Source organism: Carassius carassius, chromosome 10 (assembly GCF_963082965.1).
Source record: "Carassius carassius chromosome 10, fCarCar2.1, whole genome shotgun sequence".
Taxonomy (NCBI): Eukaryota; Metazoa; Chordata; class Actinopteri; order Cypriniformes; family Cyprinidae; genus Carassius; species Carassius carassius.
In genome coordinates this window covers 23,043,924-23,064,893 of record NC_081764.1, presented here as the reverse complement: position 1 = coordinate 23,064,893, position 20,970 = coordinate 23,043,924, and the positions used below count along the sequence as shown (strand labels likewise).

Here is a 20,970-nt window from a genome sequence, read left to right as displayed (position 1 = left end):
AGTGGCTTCAAAATGCGCGCATCAGTCAGTTGTCTGGCGTGCCGCGGACGGGGAGGATGGTAGAGGCATAAATGCATTCACTGTGAGGAACTGGGACTTTTGATCATGATGGGCTATTGGTAAGCTCACGTGGATTCTTGTTTTAGATCCTTTGTTTGATTGGTATTTAAATGTTATTGTTGCAAAAGTAAAAGTAGTTGTTACTGCATGGCTTAAAGGGTTAGTTTACCAAAAAAATTAACTAACCCTTTAAGAGATATTAAACCGATAAGACCAAATGCTTTGATTGGTATGGTTCTATATGGAAAGTCTAGCAAAATGCAGGGTAAAAGAAAACCCAAGTTATTTTGTGTAAAATCCTTGAGCTGTGTTTTCTGAAAAATGTCGTGCTTATTTATAAATTTTTTTTTGAATATATATATATATATATATATATATATATATTTGTTTAAAGGTTTTTCACCTGTTATTCCCGATCCTGATACATTGGTACCTGTTCAACTGGTCAAAATAAATAATTACTGAGTGAAAACCGAAGTCTGGTCCTTTTCAAATGTGGGCACCTCACAGCTAGAAGACACTTGACATCTTCTGGAGGTGTCAAGTGTCTTCTATCTGTGAGGTGCCCACACTAGAAGCATCTGCATGGCTGGAAAGAGATGGCTCCGCTGGTTCCGCCCAGCCCTGAATTTTCTGTTTCTCCGCTGGTTCCGCCCCGCCCTGAATTATCTGTTTCTCTACTGGTTCCGCCCAGCCCTGAATTTTCTGTTTCTCAGCTGGTTCCGCCCAGCCCTGAATCTCCTGTGTCTCCGCTGGTTCCGCCCAGCCCTGAATCTCCTGTGTCTCCGCTGGTTCCGCCCAGCCCTGAATCTCCTGTATTTCCTCCCAGCCTCCCTCTCTCATTTCCTCCTAGACCAGCCAGTTCCTCGACCTCATCTCTGCTGGTGCCAGTCAGTCCCGCAGCTCACCCTTAGTCTGCGCCATCTGGGCGTGATGGTTCGCCGCAGGACTTCCAGTCTCCAGCTCCGCCTTGGCGTGTGGATTCCCTGTCTCCGTCTCCGCCTCCAGCCTCCGAGCCCTGGACTCCTCCTCGGTCCTTCGACCCAGCTGCTCCGCCTTGGCTCTTAGCTCCCTCGTCTCCACCGTGGCCTGGCATTCCACCTGCTCAACCGGGCTCCCTCGTCCCTCCGTTTCCACCTTGGTCAGTCGTCGACCATCCGCCGCCTCGGGACTCCATTCCTCTGGCTTCGCCTCATCACTCCATCCCTCCGGCTCTGTCAGGCTCCTCCTTCCCTCTGGTTCCACCTCCATCCTCGGTCACTCCGGCTCTGCAGTGGTCTTCCAGGGCCCCGCCTCCGTCTTGGTTGCCTGAGCCTTCTGCCCCGCCTTGGCCCTCCGGATCCTTGGCTTCACCCTGGCTCTGCGGCTGCTCGCCTGCCCCACGCCCGCCTCCAGAACCCCCACCCTCGCTCCACTGGTATTCCTCTTGCGGTGCAAGGATGCACCGTTCCGGAAGGGGGCCAACTGTTACGTTCATGAACTTTGTTTCCTTATTTGGTCTTTTTCCTGTTCTTGTTTTGTTAATTGATTGATCCCCACCTGTCTCCAGTACCCTGATTACCTCCTGTATGCTCAAATACCCTGTCTGGTTAGTTCTTCCTCATCCGTGATTGATGTTAGTTGATGTAAGTTAATGTAGTAATGTTGTATGTAGTCTATGTTATCTCTATCGATGTTCAGTAAACTCCTCTTGTGATTTATACCCTCCTCGTGCACTTATTCTCTACGCTAGCAGATAATGACTGTAACAAGTATAATAAAAGCATATACATCAGCTAAAATACAGTTATCTAATAAGCATGTGTCCTATTTTGTGTACTAAACTCCTGAAAAATGTCTTTTTGAAACATTACTGTATATGATGACAATTGTTTTCTCAGAATAAATAAAATGCTCATGAAGTGACTCATAGCAGTTCTAGAAATTATGTTTATGTGTTCATGTACTCATATATTGAGGCGACAGAGGCTGAAAACACTGCTAGCATCAGTAGGCCTATGTATAATAAATGAAACCGCATGTCTGCGCCATTAATTTCTACGAGGGGCGGATAGGGAAATAATTTCAGACCGGGAATTCTGAAACTCATACAAACAAACTCTGAAACATGTACAACCCTATTTTTTTGTATGGACCTGACATATAAAAGGTTTAAATCTTTAATTTGGGGACATGCAAAATAATTATAAGTTCTCTCCTGAACTGCACCTTCACTTCAATTTTTCTTTTCAGTCCCTTTATTTTGCCCTGATACCCATCTCTCTCATGACTTTATTACTCAAGATTTAACAAAACTGTACTTTCTAAATTGCCTACATGTCAAAATTAGTACATAACTATCTTTATAAAAAGAAATCCTAATACTGAAAATTATTTATGTTTTTCCCTTACAAAAATAAACCCTAGCCCCCCCCTAAACCTGTTATGAAATATGATTATTTTTCTGCTAAATTACTATTTACTATTACTGATTTCCACAGACATTCAGAATGTGCAGGCTTAATATTTCACAGACATATTGCAACAGATATAGTCCATATTGCATTTTGATTCAAGTGTACTGACCTACTTTTGAATTATTCGTCCAAAATGTGGCATATTCAGTCCACGTTACAGGAATTCCATTTTTATGACTGGATTCTACAAACAAGACCGTGTTTTCTGCATCGCAGTAATTATAGGTCCGTATGTCTCAGAATAGTCAGTGCAATTTGGGAAATAAATCAATTAAATCTGTATGTGGATGTAAATATTCAAATGTAATCCCCCTTGTAATCGTTAACACTTTCATAAGTAACTAATTTAATTACACATTTTTTCTTAGTAACTGTAACTGATTACAGTTACGTTTATTTTGTAATTAAATTACTTAAAGCAAATTACATGTAACTAGTTACTCCCCAACAATGTATGTATGTATATTATATTGTGTATATATATATATATGTATATTATATTGTGTATATATATATACACACACACAACACATTTTGGAGACTGAACAGGCCACTCAAGAACATTCTATAACTGATCACTGAACCAAGCACAAGTAGATTTGGATGTGTACTTTGGGATGACCATTGGGAAAGTCCATTAATCATCAGCTTCAGTCTTTGCAGCAAAGGCATCACAATTCTTGTCAAAATGGCCTGATACTTCTAAGAATCCATGATGTCCTTCATACAGTCATGATTTCTACTTCCTGCTACAGTTAAGAAACACCATAACAGGATAAAGCCATTATTTTTACTATCGGGCTGAACGGTTCTAAGGTTTTCAAATATTGGTAGTGAGATTCAAATAATTTATTTTTTTTGGACACCTGGCATCCCCCACGAAATGGTCTTCTTAGAATACATGTGCGTGACGTTGACACTCTGTTGCCGGTCTACCAGTTTCTTCATAGCTGGCTAAGCGGAACGCCTTTTTATCAAACAGCCAAGTAAACAGTTATGCTACATTCAATATAAAAAAGAAAAAAATATCTGAGACAGTCAGATCTGCGGAGGAAACATTTACGCTTATTGATATTAAACCCTTTGTCACCTTCTGTTTACTTTATTTTTCATGTCAAGTTGTCATTAATTTTTCTGTTATTAAACAGAGTAAATATCAGATAAAAAAGGAGCCTTTGAATTGATTAAGGACAAGACAAAGGCAAGTGTGCCAAATATGCAAAACTGGCTAACCACAGTAGCACATCCAGTTCAGAAAAATCTGTAATTAGTATGCCTATAGCATATTGTTGGTCTAAAGCAGGAGTCAGCAACCTACGGCACAAGTGGCATGCAGAGGGATAATTGCTTGCATGCGAGCAATAGGGAAAACTGCATACTGACGTACACTTTGAGGTAATAACTTATAGTAACATGGCCTGTTAGGTGCTATAAATACTATTAAAGTGTGAGAATTAACTTGCACTAGTCACTTCAGATCAAAGCCTCAGCGGTCTAACAGCGCTGGTCAATGTCAAAATGACTGAGATGGCCAATCAAATCAAAGTAGGTGGAGTTTAATGTTGTCACGGTGTCTGGTCTGTGTTTCCCCTGGTGTCCACTAGTGGTCTCAGTTCCCCATAGACACTTCACCGCAGGCACTACATTTCCCACATAGCTTTGTCATTTCATCACAGTTAATTGCACACCTGTTATTGCACTCCGCTGTCTCCACTTCCTTCGTTATCCTGTCTATATATACCGGTCTGTTTTCATTCTGTTTCATGGAGACCTTATTCTCCGTCACGTCACACTCGCGTTCCCTTGTGGTTTCTAGTTTCTAGTTTCATGTTTGTTTTGTTTCTGGACTGATTTCATGGTTATACTATGACCTCTTGCCTGTTTGGATATTGATTTTTGGATTTCCCATTAAACACACTGCTTTGGGATCTCTCGTTCCTGTGAACATTTCGTTACAGAAGGACTCCAAGACCAGATCCAGCGGTGTGGGATTTTGTGTCCTTTCCCCAGTCAGCATGGAGGAGCGGAGGAGGAGATTCCTAAAATTAACCACCCTCCGTCAAAAGGGGAATGGTGGGTGGTGTGGCACAAGAATTCTGGACCCTGGCGGTAGGACTGGGATATAATGATGCGGCCTTGAAACATTTTTTCAACGTCTGTCTGGACAACCCTTTGCCAGAAAGGAAAATGAATGAGCTGGAGGTCTTTGATTTTTGGAGGTTCATACTGTACCTGCAACATCGGTCTCAGTGGGATACCCCAGCCACACCTGTCTCTCCAGGTGGGATGGCCGACTCTAGATCGGGGTCTACAGACAGGAGGACCGCCAGCCCAGCGCCACTGCACAATATGGCCGCCAGTCCAGCGCCACTGCACGAGGTGGTCGCCAGCTCAACACCACTGCACAAGATGGCTGGCAACCCAGCACCACTGCACAAGATGGTCGCCAGCCCAGCGCCACTGCGCAAGGTGGCCGCCAGCCCAGCGCCACTGCACAAGATGGCCGCCAGCCCAGCGCCACTGCACAAGATGACAGCCACAGGTGACCCTCCAGAGTCGAGTCAGGTTCCCGGCGACCCTCCAGAGTCAGGTCAAGTCACCATTAACACTCATGAGTTAAGCACTACCACAGTTAGACCTCAGGAGTCAAGTCAAGTCACCGTTGATCTACATGGGCAAAGTCAAGTCACCAGTGTTCTTCAAGGGCAAAGTCAAGTCACCAGTGTTCTTCATGGGCAAAGTCAAGTCACCAATGATCTTCATGAGCAAGGGCAAGTCACCTTTCCACGTCTCCGTTAAACTACCAGAGCTTCTCCACGTTTCCGCTGAACTACCAGAGCCTCTTCACGTCTCCACTGAACTACCACATCCTCTCCACGTCTCTGTGGAGCTTCCAGAGCCTCGTCACATCTCAGCCGAACTCCCTGAGCGCTCGACTTCTCACACTGAGTGCTCGACTTATGGCCACGGAGGCCATCCAGGAACTCACCACCTGCCCTGTCATGGCCATGGAGTCCATCTGCCGCCATCTCAGGGCAATGGAGGCCACCCTTAACCTGTTCATGTTCTCTATTTCAGGCTTACCTAACCAGACTTGCTCTCCTGTGCCATCGATCCCACTGTGGTGGTCTTTGGGGCCGCCCTGGTGGGCTTCTGTCTCGACCGCACGACTGTGGTGGTCTTCTGCGCCGCCCTGGGGGACTTCTGTCTTGACCACACGACTGTGGTGGTCTTCTGCGCCGCCCAGGTGGGCTTCTGTATGTGTGTGTGTGTGTGTGTGTGTGTGTGAGTGAATGTGCGCACACGCATCAATTAAAGCAGCGCATTAACAGCGATTAAACTGAACTCTTTTAATGCACTGGCCTTGTCACATACACACACGGCTCACTGTATCTGTTATTTTTTTAGGGATGCACCGGTTGACCGGCCATAAATCGGAACCGGCCAGTTTTTGCTTAAAATACACGACCGGTTTTTGGTCTTTTTTTGGTCGATTTTCCGGATGTGCGCTCGCGTGCACAGACTACATTGTAATCGTTCGCTATGTCATTTGTATGGAAGAGTATTTCGAAATCTGTGTGCAGGACACAGGCAGCCGATCAGTACTGGAAATGCAGAGTTTGAAGGAAGCGAACAGCCGCTGTTGTACTGGCGCACAAATAAGAGCCTTTCCTGCACGCACTGAAGCTGCGCGAGCATATACTGTACCGGTCCGCACCCTGAACACGAGTAGACCATGAAGAGATGTTCAGCTCAACTTCTCACGTGTTGGATGAGAAACGAAACGGACTAAACTGTGACAAAACTGAATTGTTTTTATTAGAACTTTGCAATAAACGTCAGTTCTGCATTAGGATGATTATTTTTATTTTACCCTAAAATTACATAGACTTAATTTAATTTAAAAATCACCTGCTGTAGCACACTGAAAAAAAGTGTTTCATTCATCCAATTAAAACATTTTAGGGTAATGATTCACATCTATATTTTTTTACTTGAGACAATAAGTTATTTATTTTTCATTGGCTCAAGTAAAAAAATATAGATGTGAATCATTACCCTATTTTTTTTTTTTTTAATTGGATGAATGAAACACTTTGCATCTTTGTTTTATTCGCACCAACATTATTTGATTTTAACATTTTGGAAAATGTATTTATATAGCATACTTTTATTTAGTCTCACTGGTAAAGACCTTTTATTTTTTTATTTAAAACCAAATTTAAAAACTAAAATACTGAATGCTGATTAAGAAACATCTTATTGAATGTGTGTTGATTGTGTTGTTTGGACTGTAGAACTATGCAGTTGTTGCCTTTAATTTCACATGGTTACAGTTAATCTTTTATTTAAGGCCAGTTCTATGTAGTTTTAACCCAATTCAAAAGCAAAAGCTAAATGCTGATGTCTGTACCATCTATGTTTTGTATTGAATGTAGGCTACTTATTGTGCAGTTACTGCTGTTAATTTCAGATGGTTACAGTTATTGTTTTCAATAGCCAAAAGCAAGTTTGGCCTATTAAATACCAAATATCTTGTTTATGCACACTTTCCTTCTTTCTTGTTTGTTGCTTAAAAGATTAAAATCTGAAATCGGTATCGGAATCGGCCAGTTTGCTTGTAAAAAAATCAGTGAAAATCAACCATGAAAAATCATGATCGGTGCATCCCTAATTTCTTTTTATGTTTAAAAAACTATTTAAAAATATTCAGAAACTATATCAATTTGTTTTATGGTATCATTTAAAAATGTACCGTTTAAATACAGAATACAATAAAACGGAGGGGGTGGGGGGTTTGGCACAGTGGTAACCAGAAAAATGTAAAATGGCACATCATGCCGAAAAAGCTGCTTTTATCCACCAGGTTAATCATTAATTTTACACATGATAAAACGTACTTAATTTATTTGGAAAATACTTGTGAATACAGCCTCATAATAATCTGTCTATATTAAAAGACTTTTTGATCCATTTTTCAACGCCAAATATAGGCAAATCCACCGACAACTAAACAGGCATTAGGGCGAACGTAAAGAGGGCGCTTGAGACGCGCACAAGTCAGCAATGTGGACTGCCATAACATCAATGAAAAACATTACTGAAGGCTACATTGATATTATGCACTAATAGGCTCTGTGTGTGTGTGTGTGTGTGTGTGTCAGAACCTGCAGTTGCTGTGTGACGCAAGTTCGCTGTGAGCGTATAGTGACGAGCTGGACGCGCTCCGAGAGAAGGCCGTTAAAATCGATTCCCTGTTTTCGTTTTCGAAACTTGTGTTGGTTGGTCCGATCGATTGTGCAGCTTTTGTGACAAGCTTTTTTTGATTGTGACAGCCCTTTGACATGCTTAATCTTTGATAGGCAGATGCGTGATAACAGCTCGACCGTGAGTGAAACCTAAGCGCTTGCTCACGGATGGGAGGGGCGGGTGACATTCATTTTCGGTTTACGTTTTCGGCTGGTTTTTTTATTTCGGCCCGAAACCGATAATGCCATTTCGGCCGAATATTTTCGGCGGCCGAAATTTCGGTGCACCCCTAATAAATATATCTATAGAAAGCTTTAAATTAGTACTTAACGAAATAAAACATAGGCTATCGAAAACAAACTCTTATTATAATCATAATCCGTAGATGCATTTCTTAAAGGCGCGTCTAATGAGGAGATGGCAAGCACTGCACATTACCAATTGGCTCGTTGTTTGTTGTGGTACTTTTAATAACTTCCCATGCTCCAACTTCTCCCTGATGCTCTGCATGGTCAACTGTCACATGTATGCCAATGCGTGAATATATGTGTTGCGTAGGCGATGTATAATGTTTATAACAACCTATAATCATTATAACAGTATTTCAAACAGTAGCCTGTGTTATATGACCTTTAAAATATGATAAGCATCTGTGAACTGTGTTTTTTTTCTCTCTCTCTGCTCGTGTTTAGACGTGTTTGTGTTCCAGATGGGTGTGGCCTCTGTTAACAAGCTGAAGATGGTGATTGGTCCTACTATGCACCTGAACCAGATTTAAGAAATGCCCCAAACACTTGTCTAGTGCTTTTGAGCCTTGTTGACTACTATCAGGTTTTGCTAGCATTCTGAGTTACTATTTTGTGCTATTGATTGTATCTTTGTCATTGTTTGGTTATGAGTGTCGTACCAGAGAGATATATTCGGTGTAGTGAATCTGTTGAGTGTCTGTCATTGTAAGTTAAAATACTGAAATCTCCTGTTTCTCTGAATATTGCTTCTTTTGACTATGATTTGGATTCTGATTCTGCTTTGTGTACGCCCGGAAACTTTGTAAATATTCTTGTAAATTCGATTTTGCCATACTAAGGGATGTAGGGGGTTAGACGCCCTTTTTTTTATATGTATCTTTTTCTCACTTTGTTTGTGGCTAAAGAAGGTAGGTAAGTTGGTCTGTATTTTTGTGTATTTAGTTTCAAAGAAATGTTTGTTTTGTTTATTGTTTTGGCCTTGTCTACCCCTGTAAAGATTCCTGTTAATAGAAAAAAAAAATGTTTATTTGGCATCTCTCTGGTGTGATCTCAGTTCTCTTTTTCTGTTACAGCTAACCCCTAGATGTCATAACAGAAATTGGGGGCTCGTCCGAAAGGTTAGTTGTATCATCGGTAAAGGAGACATTAAGGAACTCATTAAATTGGCTTCGTATTTGTTTGTTTGCCTAGTGGTTTTCATTTTAAGGCAGAGGGAATTAGGGATGGCTTCAAAATTTGAATTAGATAAGTTTGCGATTGAACCTTCAGTACATCAGTTGGACGTTTGCCGCCAAGATAACTTGTTAGCGGTTGCGGATATATTAAATCCAGGTTACGCGTGGTGCTAGGAAACAGGACATTAAGGAAGTGATTTACAAGCACTTGTGTGAACATGGAATTTTGTCTGATGAAGGTGAGGGTGAGGCGGTTGTTGCAGCTCAAGTGTCGGCTTTCGTAGTGAAGGGGGCAGAACCCAAACCTGCGGAGTTGCCGCTTATCTTCATTCTCCTAGTAATCCTTTGCTGGCGAGCAGATTGAAAGTGCTGGAGTTGGAGTTGAGCAAACACCAATATCAGAGCCAACTGTTGCATGTGCGCAGAGTTGATCTTGAAACCCAGTGAGCTGTCAGGCTCAAGGAGCTGGACCTGGAGATAAAAACTAAATGTGCCCAGTGTGAGTCTGCCTGTATCACCACTGGTAAATACTTCCATTCCAAGCCCTATTCCTGCACCGCAACGAGCTTTACAAGTAAGTGAACCTGAATTTGATGTCAGTAGACAAATTGCATTAGTTCCACTGTTTCAGGAGAGTAGATACGCATTTCTGTATTTTAATGCATTGCGGCCACATTGAAATGGCCACAAAGTATTTGGCCACTCCTGTTACAATGTTAACTTGTTGGGAAAGCACAGGAAGTCTTATGGAGTAATGCAAAATGCTATGTTGAGCGCTTATGAACTGGTTCCTGAGGTATACAGACAGAAATTTTGAAATCATGTGAAAACCCCTAGTCCAACTTTCGTTGAATTCACAAGAGACAAAGCCAATTTGTTTGAGAAGTGGTGCACTGCGAATAAAGTTGATACGTTTGAGAAGTTAAAAGAGTTAGTATTGTTGGAAGATTTCTGCCTGAGAAAATTGTGATATACTTGAATAAACAAAAAGTGTCTTCACTTTCTGAAGCCTCTGTTTTTGCGGATGAGTTTGTACTTACTCAGTGTTTTCATCACCCACAAAGCATAGTTTTTCTGATCGTCTCTGTAATTCTTAAGATTCCCCGGCAGTACCAAAGAATGCTTCAAGTACTTTAAATATGGAAAATCATTAATTTTTTACTGTCATGAGGTGGGACACCTCATCGCTACCTGTCCCAGTCTGAAGCGCAAAGCTAGCAAGAAAAACACTTATAAAAGTGTTGCTTTAGTTGAGCGACCCATTTTCTCTCGAGACGAAGATTCTAGATACAATTACTGAATCTGCATTTAAGCCATTTATTTTTAATGGGGTAGTGTTGTTTAGTGAAGCAGACTCTGAAACAAAAGTGTTTGCATCCTTCGTCATACTGGTGCCTCTCAGTCCATAATCTTAGAGAGTGTATTGCCATTTTCGGAACAGTAAAGCTGTGGTCCCAGTGTACTAATGCAAGGCATTGACCTCTCTGTAGTTAAAGTTCCTTTACACAAGGTCTATTTGCGTTCTGGAAATATTTCTGGTGAAGTTAAACTGGCAGTTCAGGCTGAGTTACCTATTAAAGGTGTAGCGCTCATACTAGGAAATGACCTAGAACAGGGGTAGGCAAGTTCGGGCCTAGAGAGCCGCGGTCCTGCACAGTTCCAATCCTGTAAAAAAAAAAAAGCTCACCTGCCTTTATCTTAGTAATCCTGAATGGATTGATGAGCTTGTTCAGATGTGTTTTGATTAGGGCTCTCTCTCTAGGACTGAACTTGCTTACCCCATACCTAGAAGGTAAAACGTTTTTTGTTTGCGTGAAGTTATAGATGTTCCTGATGTACATGATGAAGATGCTTTACAGGAAGAGTTTCCTGATGTGTTAAGCACGTGTGTGGTGACCTGAGCTCAAGGTCAAAACCTAAAAGACACTATAGATCTGTCAAAGACCTTTTTGTATGCTGACAATTCTGCTGAGAAAAAAGTGACTCAGTTGAAGTAGAAATCTGTGCACTTCCTAATGTTGATTTGGCATTTGGAAAAACCATGTTAATTGAGGCACAACGGGCCGATCAAACTCTGTGTCCCTGTGTTGCAGCTGCTGTCGAGCTGAACGTTTTGCAAGAGCGTCCAGTTGCCTACTTCTTTGACGGTGGCGTCCTTATGCGTAAGTGATCTCCACGTCATGTCACCGATGATTAGGGTACCGTTTTTCAAGTTGTCATTCCAAAACACTTTCGAGAGCAAGTTTTGAGTGTAGGTGATCGAAAAGCTTATGATAGTTTGTTGAAATTTCTTTTGGCCTTCGATGAAATCAGACGTTTCAAAATACTGTAAATCTTGTCATGCATGTCAGTTATCTGGCAAGATGAATCAAGTTAGTCCCCTGGCTCCGTTGAAGCCAATACCAGCTATTGGTGAACCATTTGAGCACATTTTGATTGAGTTGAGCCATTGCCCAAAACTAAATCCGGAAATTCCTACTTGTTAACGCTGATGTGTGGATCGACCAGGTATCCCAAAGCGATACCTCTGCATTCACTTAAAGCTCATGCAATAGTCAAAGCGATCTCCAAATTCTGCACTACTTTTGGAGTGCCTAAATATATTTAATCCGATCAAGGAACTAATTCCATGTCTAAAGTGTTTGCCAAAGTAATTAAAAAATGAAACATCAAACATCAGGTATCTAGTGCGTATCACCCTCAGTCCCAAGGTGCCATCGAGCGGTTTCATCAAACTCTTAAATCCATGCTCTGAACCTTTTGTGTTGAACAACAAAAAGAATGGCATGAGGAAATCCCACTGCTGTTATTTGCCGTTCGTACTTTGACTCAAGCTTCCCTTGGTTTCAGTCCTTCAGAGTTGATCTTTGGGCACACTGTGCATGGTCCATTGAAGATTTTGCAGGAGCAAATTCTTTCATCCAACCATTCCTCCCCCACTAAGAATGTTTTAGATTAATTCATTTCATGACCGACTGCCTAAATTGTGGAAACTGGCAAAACGCTCGCTTGGTTCAGTAGAAGACCAAATGAAGGCTTGTTATGATCAAAAGGCTGTCCAGAAATTGATGGGTTGAATATGAATAGTGTCACCTTTACCTCTGCTCATTTGTCCAATTCAGAAACTCTGTCAAACCTTTCAACAAAGTTGTCCTACTTATCCATGTCTGCCCAGGTTGATATCAAAAGTATGATTAAGAGATATCCGACTTTGTTCATTGATTTCCCTACCACTACACAAGTGCTAACACGCGACATTGATGTTTGTTCACATGCACCCATCAAACAATGGGCTTATTGCGTAAATCCACTCAAGAAAAAATTGATGCGGCAAGAAACCCAGTATCTACTTGAACATAACTTGGCAGTCCCTAGTTTTAGCCCATGGTGTTCCCCATGTCGTCTTGTCTTTTTCTTCACAAAAAAGGTATTGAAAATGTTATTGCTGACTCACTGTCCTGTGTTAATCAGTAAAACAATGTATGTTTTATTTTATGGTTGGGGGTGTTATGACCTTTAAAATATGCTATGCATCTGTGTACTGTTTTTTGTATGTGTTTTTTTCTCTGTCTCTCTGCTCGTGTGTGTAGATGTGTTTGTGTTCCAGGGTGTGGCCTCTGTTAGCCAGCTGAAGATGGTAATTGGTCCTACTATGCACTTGAACCAGATTTAAGAACCGCCCCAAACACTCATCTAGTGCCTTTACACCTCGTTGACTATTGTCGGGTTTTGCTAGCATTCTGAGTTACTATTTTGTGCTATTAAATGTATCTTTATTCTTGTTTGGTTATGAGTGTCATACCAGAGAGATATATTCTGTGTTGTGAATCTGCTGAGTGTCTGTCATTAGCTGCGTTTACATGGACACTACTAATCCGATCGTAATAGGACTAGAAGCACAATCAGAATTAAAAAAAAGTCACATGTAAACACGTCAAATGGATTGAATGGCCAGATCCGACTAAAATTTTGATCGGATTGCAAGGGGCGGATAATCCCTTTTGTAATCCGAGCGAGAGGACATGTAAACACTTGATCGGATTTAAAACCGAAACAGGAAAGTACTACGCATGCGCAGTGACGTAGACATAGCGTAATGACGTATGACGCGTGGAATGAGCTGTTCTTCCTGGTGACTAAAGTGTCATAAATAAGTGTCCTGTCATTATAAAACTCCCCTTTCACTCAGCGTATGTGAAGTGGAACAGGACCACGTTCCACCAGTCCTTGTTTAAGACTCATCAACTGACGACTAGTTTTGGGTGCAGGAAGGGACCATTTTAAACTTTTTTTTTTTTTTTTTAAGTAACGTTAAGCAGCACAACAGTTTATGTGCTGGTCGTCGCCTAATTAGGACCCGGAGTAGATAAATATCATGTGTGCTTTTTAAAACAGCATGCGACAGCAGCGGGAAACTCTGTATATTCATGCAGTGTGCGCATGTCAAAAGAGTAAATCCAATCAGAAGCTTATGACATGTATACGCGCTTATCAACCCAATCACTTTATTCAACGTTCATGTAAACACTACGTTCGGATTTGTCAATCAGAATTAATTCAATCCGATGGAAGCAAAAAGTCTCCATGTAAACGCACCCATTGTAAGTTAAAATACTGAAATCTCCTGTTTCTCTGAATATTGCCTGTTTTGACTATAATTTGGATTCTGAATCTGCTTTGTGTACGCCCGGAAACTTAAAATAAGTAACTTTGTAAATATTCTTGTAAATGTATCTATTGCCATACCTTAGTATGGATGTAGGGGGTTAGACGGCATTTTATATGTATCTTTTTCTCACTTTGTTTGTGGTTAAGAGAGGTAGGTAGGTCTGTATTTTTTATTTCTTTATTTCCATTTGAGGTTATTTAGTAAAAAAAAAAGTTTGTTTTGTTTATTGTTTTGGCCTTCTCTACCCCTGAAAATGTTCCTGTTAAAATTAAATAAAAATTGTTTATTTGGCATCTCTCTGGTGTGATCTCAGTTCTCTTTGTGTTACAGCTAACCCCTTGAGGTTGTAACAGTGTGCTCTGTGCATATATGGGCACAATAAAAGGAGAGAAGCTAAATGAGCCCAACCCAAGCTGTATAAAAAAAAAATGAATCAAATGATTTCCCCCAACGATTCTGAGCCATTACATTGGGATAGAAGTGACTTTAAAAAGATTGCGACATCATGTTATTTATATTAAAAAAAAAAAACTAAGATAAAGTCTATTAGTAAAATCTATTGACGTAAGTTTCTGAAATTTGGATGATTTGACACTGAATGACCCATATATGCTTAAATGGCATCTTTTTACTAAGTAGCCTTTTACTAATGAATTGATACCAATACTGCTACTGATGTCTCTTTTGAAAACATTTCCCAAAACTTTTTTAACAATAAATTATAGCCATCAACATTACAGTATAAAATAAAGCCTTTGTTTTTAACATTTTTCACTCCTTTGTATGCAGCAATGCTTTTGCGATATAAACTTACAAATATTCGTCTTGCCAATAAAGCACATATAGAGAGAGAGAGAGAGAGAGAGAGAGAGAGAGAGAGCACACTGCTCAATCAAATTTAGGGAAGTATAAGATGTGCTAGTAATGGGTCTCTCACCACATCGTTCCTGAGCTCCTCTCTGACAGCTTGGATGGTGTCTCTACACTCCGCCAGCAGGCTCTCATAGAGGCGCTCCTTTGTTTCTTCATTATCTGCCTGTGAACAGAAACAGGCCAAACAGTCAGGATACCTGCTCTTATATATTGTGTGTATAACCATACAGTTATTGGGTGCCAAGGACCAAAGGTGCTTAGGCACCTATTGTATCGGATGGCGTTATTCTTCTTCCATTTCTTCCGCTCAAGTCTATGGCAGCCCATAAAACCGCTTGCGGGAAAGTTGTGAAATTTGGCAAAAAAAATAAATACATTATTCGAAAAACATACTCACCACAATTGGCTCATCTTCATACCATGCTGGCAAAGTTATGGAATTAAAGTTGATTCTTCAAACTGTTCTCGAATAACATGTAAACGAATTTGACGCAAAGCATCCAAAAATGGATCTGAGACTGTATCTCTACAACGGTTCAGCATATTGAGACCAAACCTGGTGTGTGTTATAAACGAGCATAACCTGAGCATAATCTGCAGTGTTTCGTCACTGTGCCATCTAGTGGTCAGGAGATATGAAAAATGCATATTTTTGCTTGTAATTTCTGATTGATTTTGCCAGAAACTGTCTCTTTAGATTGGGTGCATCATGCAGAGTCGAATGATACCCAATTTTCCCGTGTCAGCCATTTTGGGCATTGGCCATTTTTAATTTTGTAGTAAAATGCTGTATTTTACAAATGCATTGATGTATTGTTACGAAACATTTTTGTTATGGTCATCAGCACGATGCCCTGAAAGAGCCTGAGAAGTTTGAGCTAGCACACCTAATGGTAAAAACAAATATTCACATGATTAAAAGTCGTGTGTGGTCGACTTTTCACAGCAGTCACTTTTTTAGGCTCCTGAATCCTGAGTCCAGCGAAACCAAATATGGCAGTTTTTGCCTATTGCCATATTTATATTATGATATAAAATGCTATATCTTACAAATGCATTAGTGTAACCATTATGAAACTTTGTATGTATTGTGACCTGAATGTACTCTTTGAGACGGTGCCACCTTGTGGTCAAAATAGTTAAGAAATAAAAAAAATGCTAATAGCTTTCTGTGAATTTTGCCTATTGTAATGAGACTGGTATTAATCAGTATAAAGTCAGACAAACTTCCTGTCTGCCATTTTGATTTACTATATAAACCTACTTTTCCTAACTCCTAGACCGTTGGTCTGATTTTCACCAAAATCTAATCATATCATCTTCAGACAATGCTGACAAAAAGTTATGGATTTGGTGTTGATAGAGAAAACCGTTTTTATGTACCACATCAACAAATTTGAGGAATGATGCCAAAATGACACTTGAGGTTGTATCTCTGCAATGCATTGGTGTCAATGCATATTGACACCAAACTTTGTGCTAGGGTTGTGCCGATAGACGAAAGTATCGTGTGTCGACGATAGTCAGAGATATCGACACAAGCAGATTTCTCTGCCGATAATCAAGACGATATTAGGCTCATTTTCCTATTAATGTATTAGATTATAATAATAATAACTATTATTTTTAGGCCTGGTTCACACCGGACGCGGAAGCGGCGCGGAACGGAAAATCACGCGCGGTCCGGAGCCTGCCTGTTCACACCAGACGCGTATTCTCCGCGGCGGTCGAAAAGTGCTAGCTCAGTTGTTGTTTATTCAGAGCACATCACGGGTAATAAGTAAATAACCTCATAAAATGAATACACCATGTTTCTGTAACCAAGAAGTTATGAAGTTAACCATGTGCGTGCGTGTGTGTGTTGTTTTTTTTTTTTCATCTTTCTAGTCTGTTTAGATACACAAATATGATCGCATTTGTCACTCGCGGTATTTTAATTTGAAAATTGCTTATATTTTGACAATTGACCGGATTGTCTCGTGTTTCTTGGTGTGACTTCCTGCCGGAATTGACGCGGAGCGCTCGCGGCTCGCGCAAAAAATAGACCAGACGACAAAACTGGCGCTTCACGGCGTGGGCCGGCCGCGGCGCTCCGCATCTGGTGTGGACCAGGCCATGTTAACCTATGGTGTCGTTCACGCCAGTTTCGTCGTCTGGTCTATTTTTTGCACGAGCCGCGAGCGATCACACCACCAACTCTTTCTTGGTCACACCAAGAAACTCTTCTCTTCTGTGTCTGTTGTGAGAGAGTTCAAAACAAAGCAGTTTGTCATATCCGGTTCGCGAACAAATCATTCGATGTAACCGGATCTTTTTGAAACAGTTCACCAAATCGAACTGAATCATTTTAAACTGTTAGCGTCTCCAGTACGCATTAATCCACAAATGACTTAAGCTGTTTACTTTTTTAATGTGGCTAACACTCCCTCTGAGTTCAAACAAACCAATATCCCAGAGTAATTCATTTACTCAAACAGTACACAGACTGAACTGCTGTGAAGAGAAAACTGAAGATGAACACCGAGCCGAGCCAGATAATGACTCGTTCACGAGTCAAGAACAGTTTGGTTCAGACGTGTCCAATTCGAGAACCGAGGAGCTGCGCATATGTGATTCAGCGTGAAACAGACCGACACACAGAGCATCCGAACCGAACGGATTCTTTTGGTGATTGATTCTGAGCTAATGTTATGAGCGCGGGTAAACCGAAGGCTTGAATGAAGGGCAATCATCGCCAATGACGCCATTACGTCGAACGCAAAAAAAACGGTGAACCGTTTTCTTCAACCAGTTAATTGAATCGAACGGTCCGAAAAAACTACTGGTGATCCGAAAACCGATGCAACCGGTTCTTGACTCGTGACTTTTAGGTGCACCAGTGCAACCAGTGCAGAAAGTTAGTCTAGAGCCCTGAATCAAATTTCTTAATTTTCATTTTTCAAGATGCATCTTTATTTTTTGTGAATGTCATAATTATATTTAATATAATTTCAAATACCAAAGTAGTAACAATTATACAGTTACTGTACGGGTACTTCAGTTGTAATGTAAAATTAACCCTCTGGAGTCGTTTCACGCGTATACGTAACTCAGCAAATACTCAAAGAGACATGAGAGATATATCTATAGAAAGCTTGACATGTTTACTTTTAAACTAAGCACTGAAAACAAATATGTGATAAAGTAATCCATAAGAAAACAACGTGATGGAAATGCTAGTTATGTGATGTTCATTTATATATTTCAACATGACACAATACCAGTCAATACTAAAGCAGTAATATTGTGAAATATTTTTAATATTTAAAAAAACTTTTCTATTATATTTCATATATTTTATGCTTTCAAGAATATTTTTAAAATTTAATTTATGACTGTGATCAAAGCAAAATTTTCAGCATCATTACTCCCGTCTTACTCCAAGTGTAACAATATACACTATACCATTCAAAAGCTTGTATATATAGTCAGTATATATAGAAATTAAAACTTATTTAGCACACAAGCAATGAAAAATAAAAATGATGAATACGATAAATGTTACAAACGTGGCTGTTCTTTCAATTTATCAAAAAAAAAACTTAACATTAATAATGATAACAATAAAGGTTTTTTTGTGTAGAAAATCAGGATATTAGAAGGATTTCTGAAGTATCGTGCTACTGGAGTAATGATGCTAAAAATTCAGCTTTGAAAGTCAGCTTTGATTGTTCCTAATAAACTGTTTAACTGCACTTGCAAGTGAATCTCAAATTATTTTGTGGGATTAAATATATTCTAAATAAACTACAAACAAAAATATATACATTTATTTTGTCCTTTATTCTGTCTTGTAACTCTTCCTTCTCAGTCACACCTGACTGAAAGGATCATTATGCAGCTCATTATGCGGGCCTGTGTCTTCTCAGGTGTAAATCACAATAATATTCATGATAGTTGATGCCTTCTCGCATATGCCCTTTTGAAATAAAAAGTGTCTTAAAAAATATAAATTAAATCTATTGTTTTCTACGGGTGCATAAACAAGATGATTTTTTAGCAAACATTTCTAGGCTACATGCTCCAGGTTTTACAGTCTTGTGAACAAATGGTTCTATATGTGTTTTATGACCTTATTGCAGTGACTTGAGTTTTTCACTTACCACACATAAACATTGTTTTCTCAAAACTACAATCATGTACATACATGCCATTTACATATTATTGTAGCCCAGGTTGTACTGAATATAGTGTTTTCAGACTTTAGCTATGTATATCTTTACAAGCAACTAAAAAAAGCACAAATGTCAGGGCATGTCAAAACTTCTCCAGGCCCTCAAAACTCAGAACTCAGATGGTTGCGTACAAGTAAACTAGATATTACTGCAAAACTCCACAGTCAAAGAGAGCAAAATGTGTTGAAAATAAAATACCAAGTTTCTAAACCATTCCTATTCTAGCAGAGACTGAGCTAATTAAACCCTATCAAAACAGCATGAGAAAGTCATAGTATTGGGTTAATTCATTATCATAAAACAAACAAACTAAAAAAAAAATTATGAAGCCATCAGATTTGGATAAGAAAAAGGCAGGCATAGAGGGAAAAATACAGATAATTTAAGATTAATTTGATGGCTGTGCTACAGAATTAACTTTAGAACACCCTGAGAAACAAATATGAGCGCGCACACACTCACGCCCACAGAGAACTGTGGTCACACCTAAACAACACCTTGCATGACTAACTGCAACTGGGTGAACCAGAATTTCGGTAAAAGCAAGACCGGGTGTGGAAAAAAAGGGTAAGAAGTTGTGCTGTAGGTGGAGCACAAACAGATGAAACAAGCACAGTCCTTGAGAATTGTTATACTGTATAGAATGCAGTCAGATTCAGATGGGACAGCATACCACAGGCATTAGCATGCTCAGGGGTGAGGTGTAGCCGGGGAGGGGAAGATACAGATACCAATAACCATTTACTAATAAAATAATTTTTAAATCCACATACATATTTGTTAGCTGTATATAAGATGGAGAGAGAGCGTCTCCATGAGGACGCACAAAACACTCCACTTTTGACTGCCCTTGTTGCTTTATGAACATATCAAAGACACACTGGTACATACCACAGGAAAACAAGTCCTAAGCACACCCACACCGGAACCAACACACACACACACACACACACACACCTTTTACCTGCGGTTATATTTGTAAATATTCATATAGGGTAATGTTTGACCTAAAGTTGAATACTTTGATTGGATGCTTAAGACATCCTGTATATAACTGAAAGAATCTGTAGTATAATTATGACAAATCTTCATTAATAAAGTTAAGAATGTCATGGTAGTGCACTGGCTCTGTGCCTGCTTGTTCATTCTTCTGGAATTCCACGTTGCTGCTGCTACACACCACAGTGGCTGGTGCACTGGTTTCTAATTCATGATCAATAGCATTTATAGATTAATAGACAACAGATAGCCTCCCTAAAACGTAATCTAACAATCACTAAATAAATTTAACCATGCATATACCCATTTCCTCTACCTTAAGGTAGCGGTCCGGCAAAATGTGATGCACTGGTCCTCCAGTAGGGGTGGGCACAGGGCTGATAAGACAGTCACTTGCTATGGTACTGTTACAGTACAGTATAGCAATACTGCTTATGGATAAAGATGTCAGTGGGTGCAAAGAAACTGCACCCCCAAACAATCTGCATAACATTCTTAAAGTATCAGAAATGCTTGGATGAACTTATTTTCATGTGTCTCAATGACTGAAAGATAAAGCTTTAATTTGTTTTCTTTATATAAATAGACCTGTTTTGTGCATTTTTCTAAACATGTTGCAATTTTTTTCAAAATACATTTTAAAGATACAGCACTGCTAAACATTTTTCCTCCAAGTCAACAAAGGCAAGTATTTTCATTTTCTGCATGTACTGTAAAGCCTCTACAATTGATCCAGAATGCAGCGGCGAGGGTTGTCTTCAATGAGCCAAAAAAAGCTCATGTTACTCCTCTCCTCATCAGGTTACACTGGCTACCAGAAGCCGCTCGCATTAAATTCAAGGTTCTGATGCTTGCCTACAAGACGACCACTGGCATGGCACCAACATACCTAAACACACTGGTTAAATTTTATGTGCCCTCCAAGTTTGCGCTCTACAAGTGAACGACGCCTTGTGGTACCATCCCAAAGAAGTTCAAAATCACTCTCATGGACCTTTTCCTGGACTGTGGCCAGCTGGTGGAATG

General features: G+C 40.1%; 1 protein-coding gene across 1 annotated transcript in view; it reads right to left on the bottom strand.

The window, feature by feature from the left end:
• Window positions 1–20,970, bottom strand: part of srp68 (signal recognition particle 68) — an 87,131-nt gene that overhangs the window by 19,150 nt on the left and 47,011 nt on the right. The window contains exon 9 of the mRNA XM_059560548.1: window positions 14,796–14,894. Coding sequence (XP_059416531.1) covers window positions 14,796–14,894 — 99 coding nt within the window. The remainder of the gene's footprint in view (window positions 1–14,795; window positions 14,895–20,970) is intronic.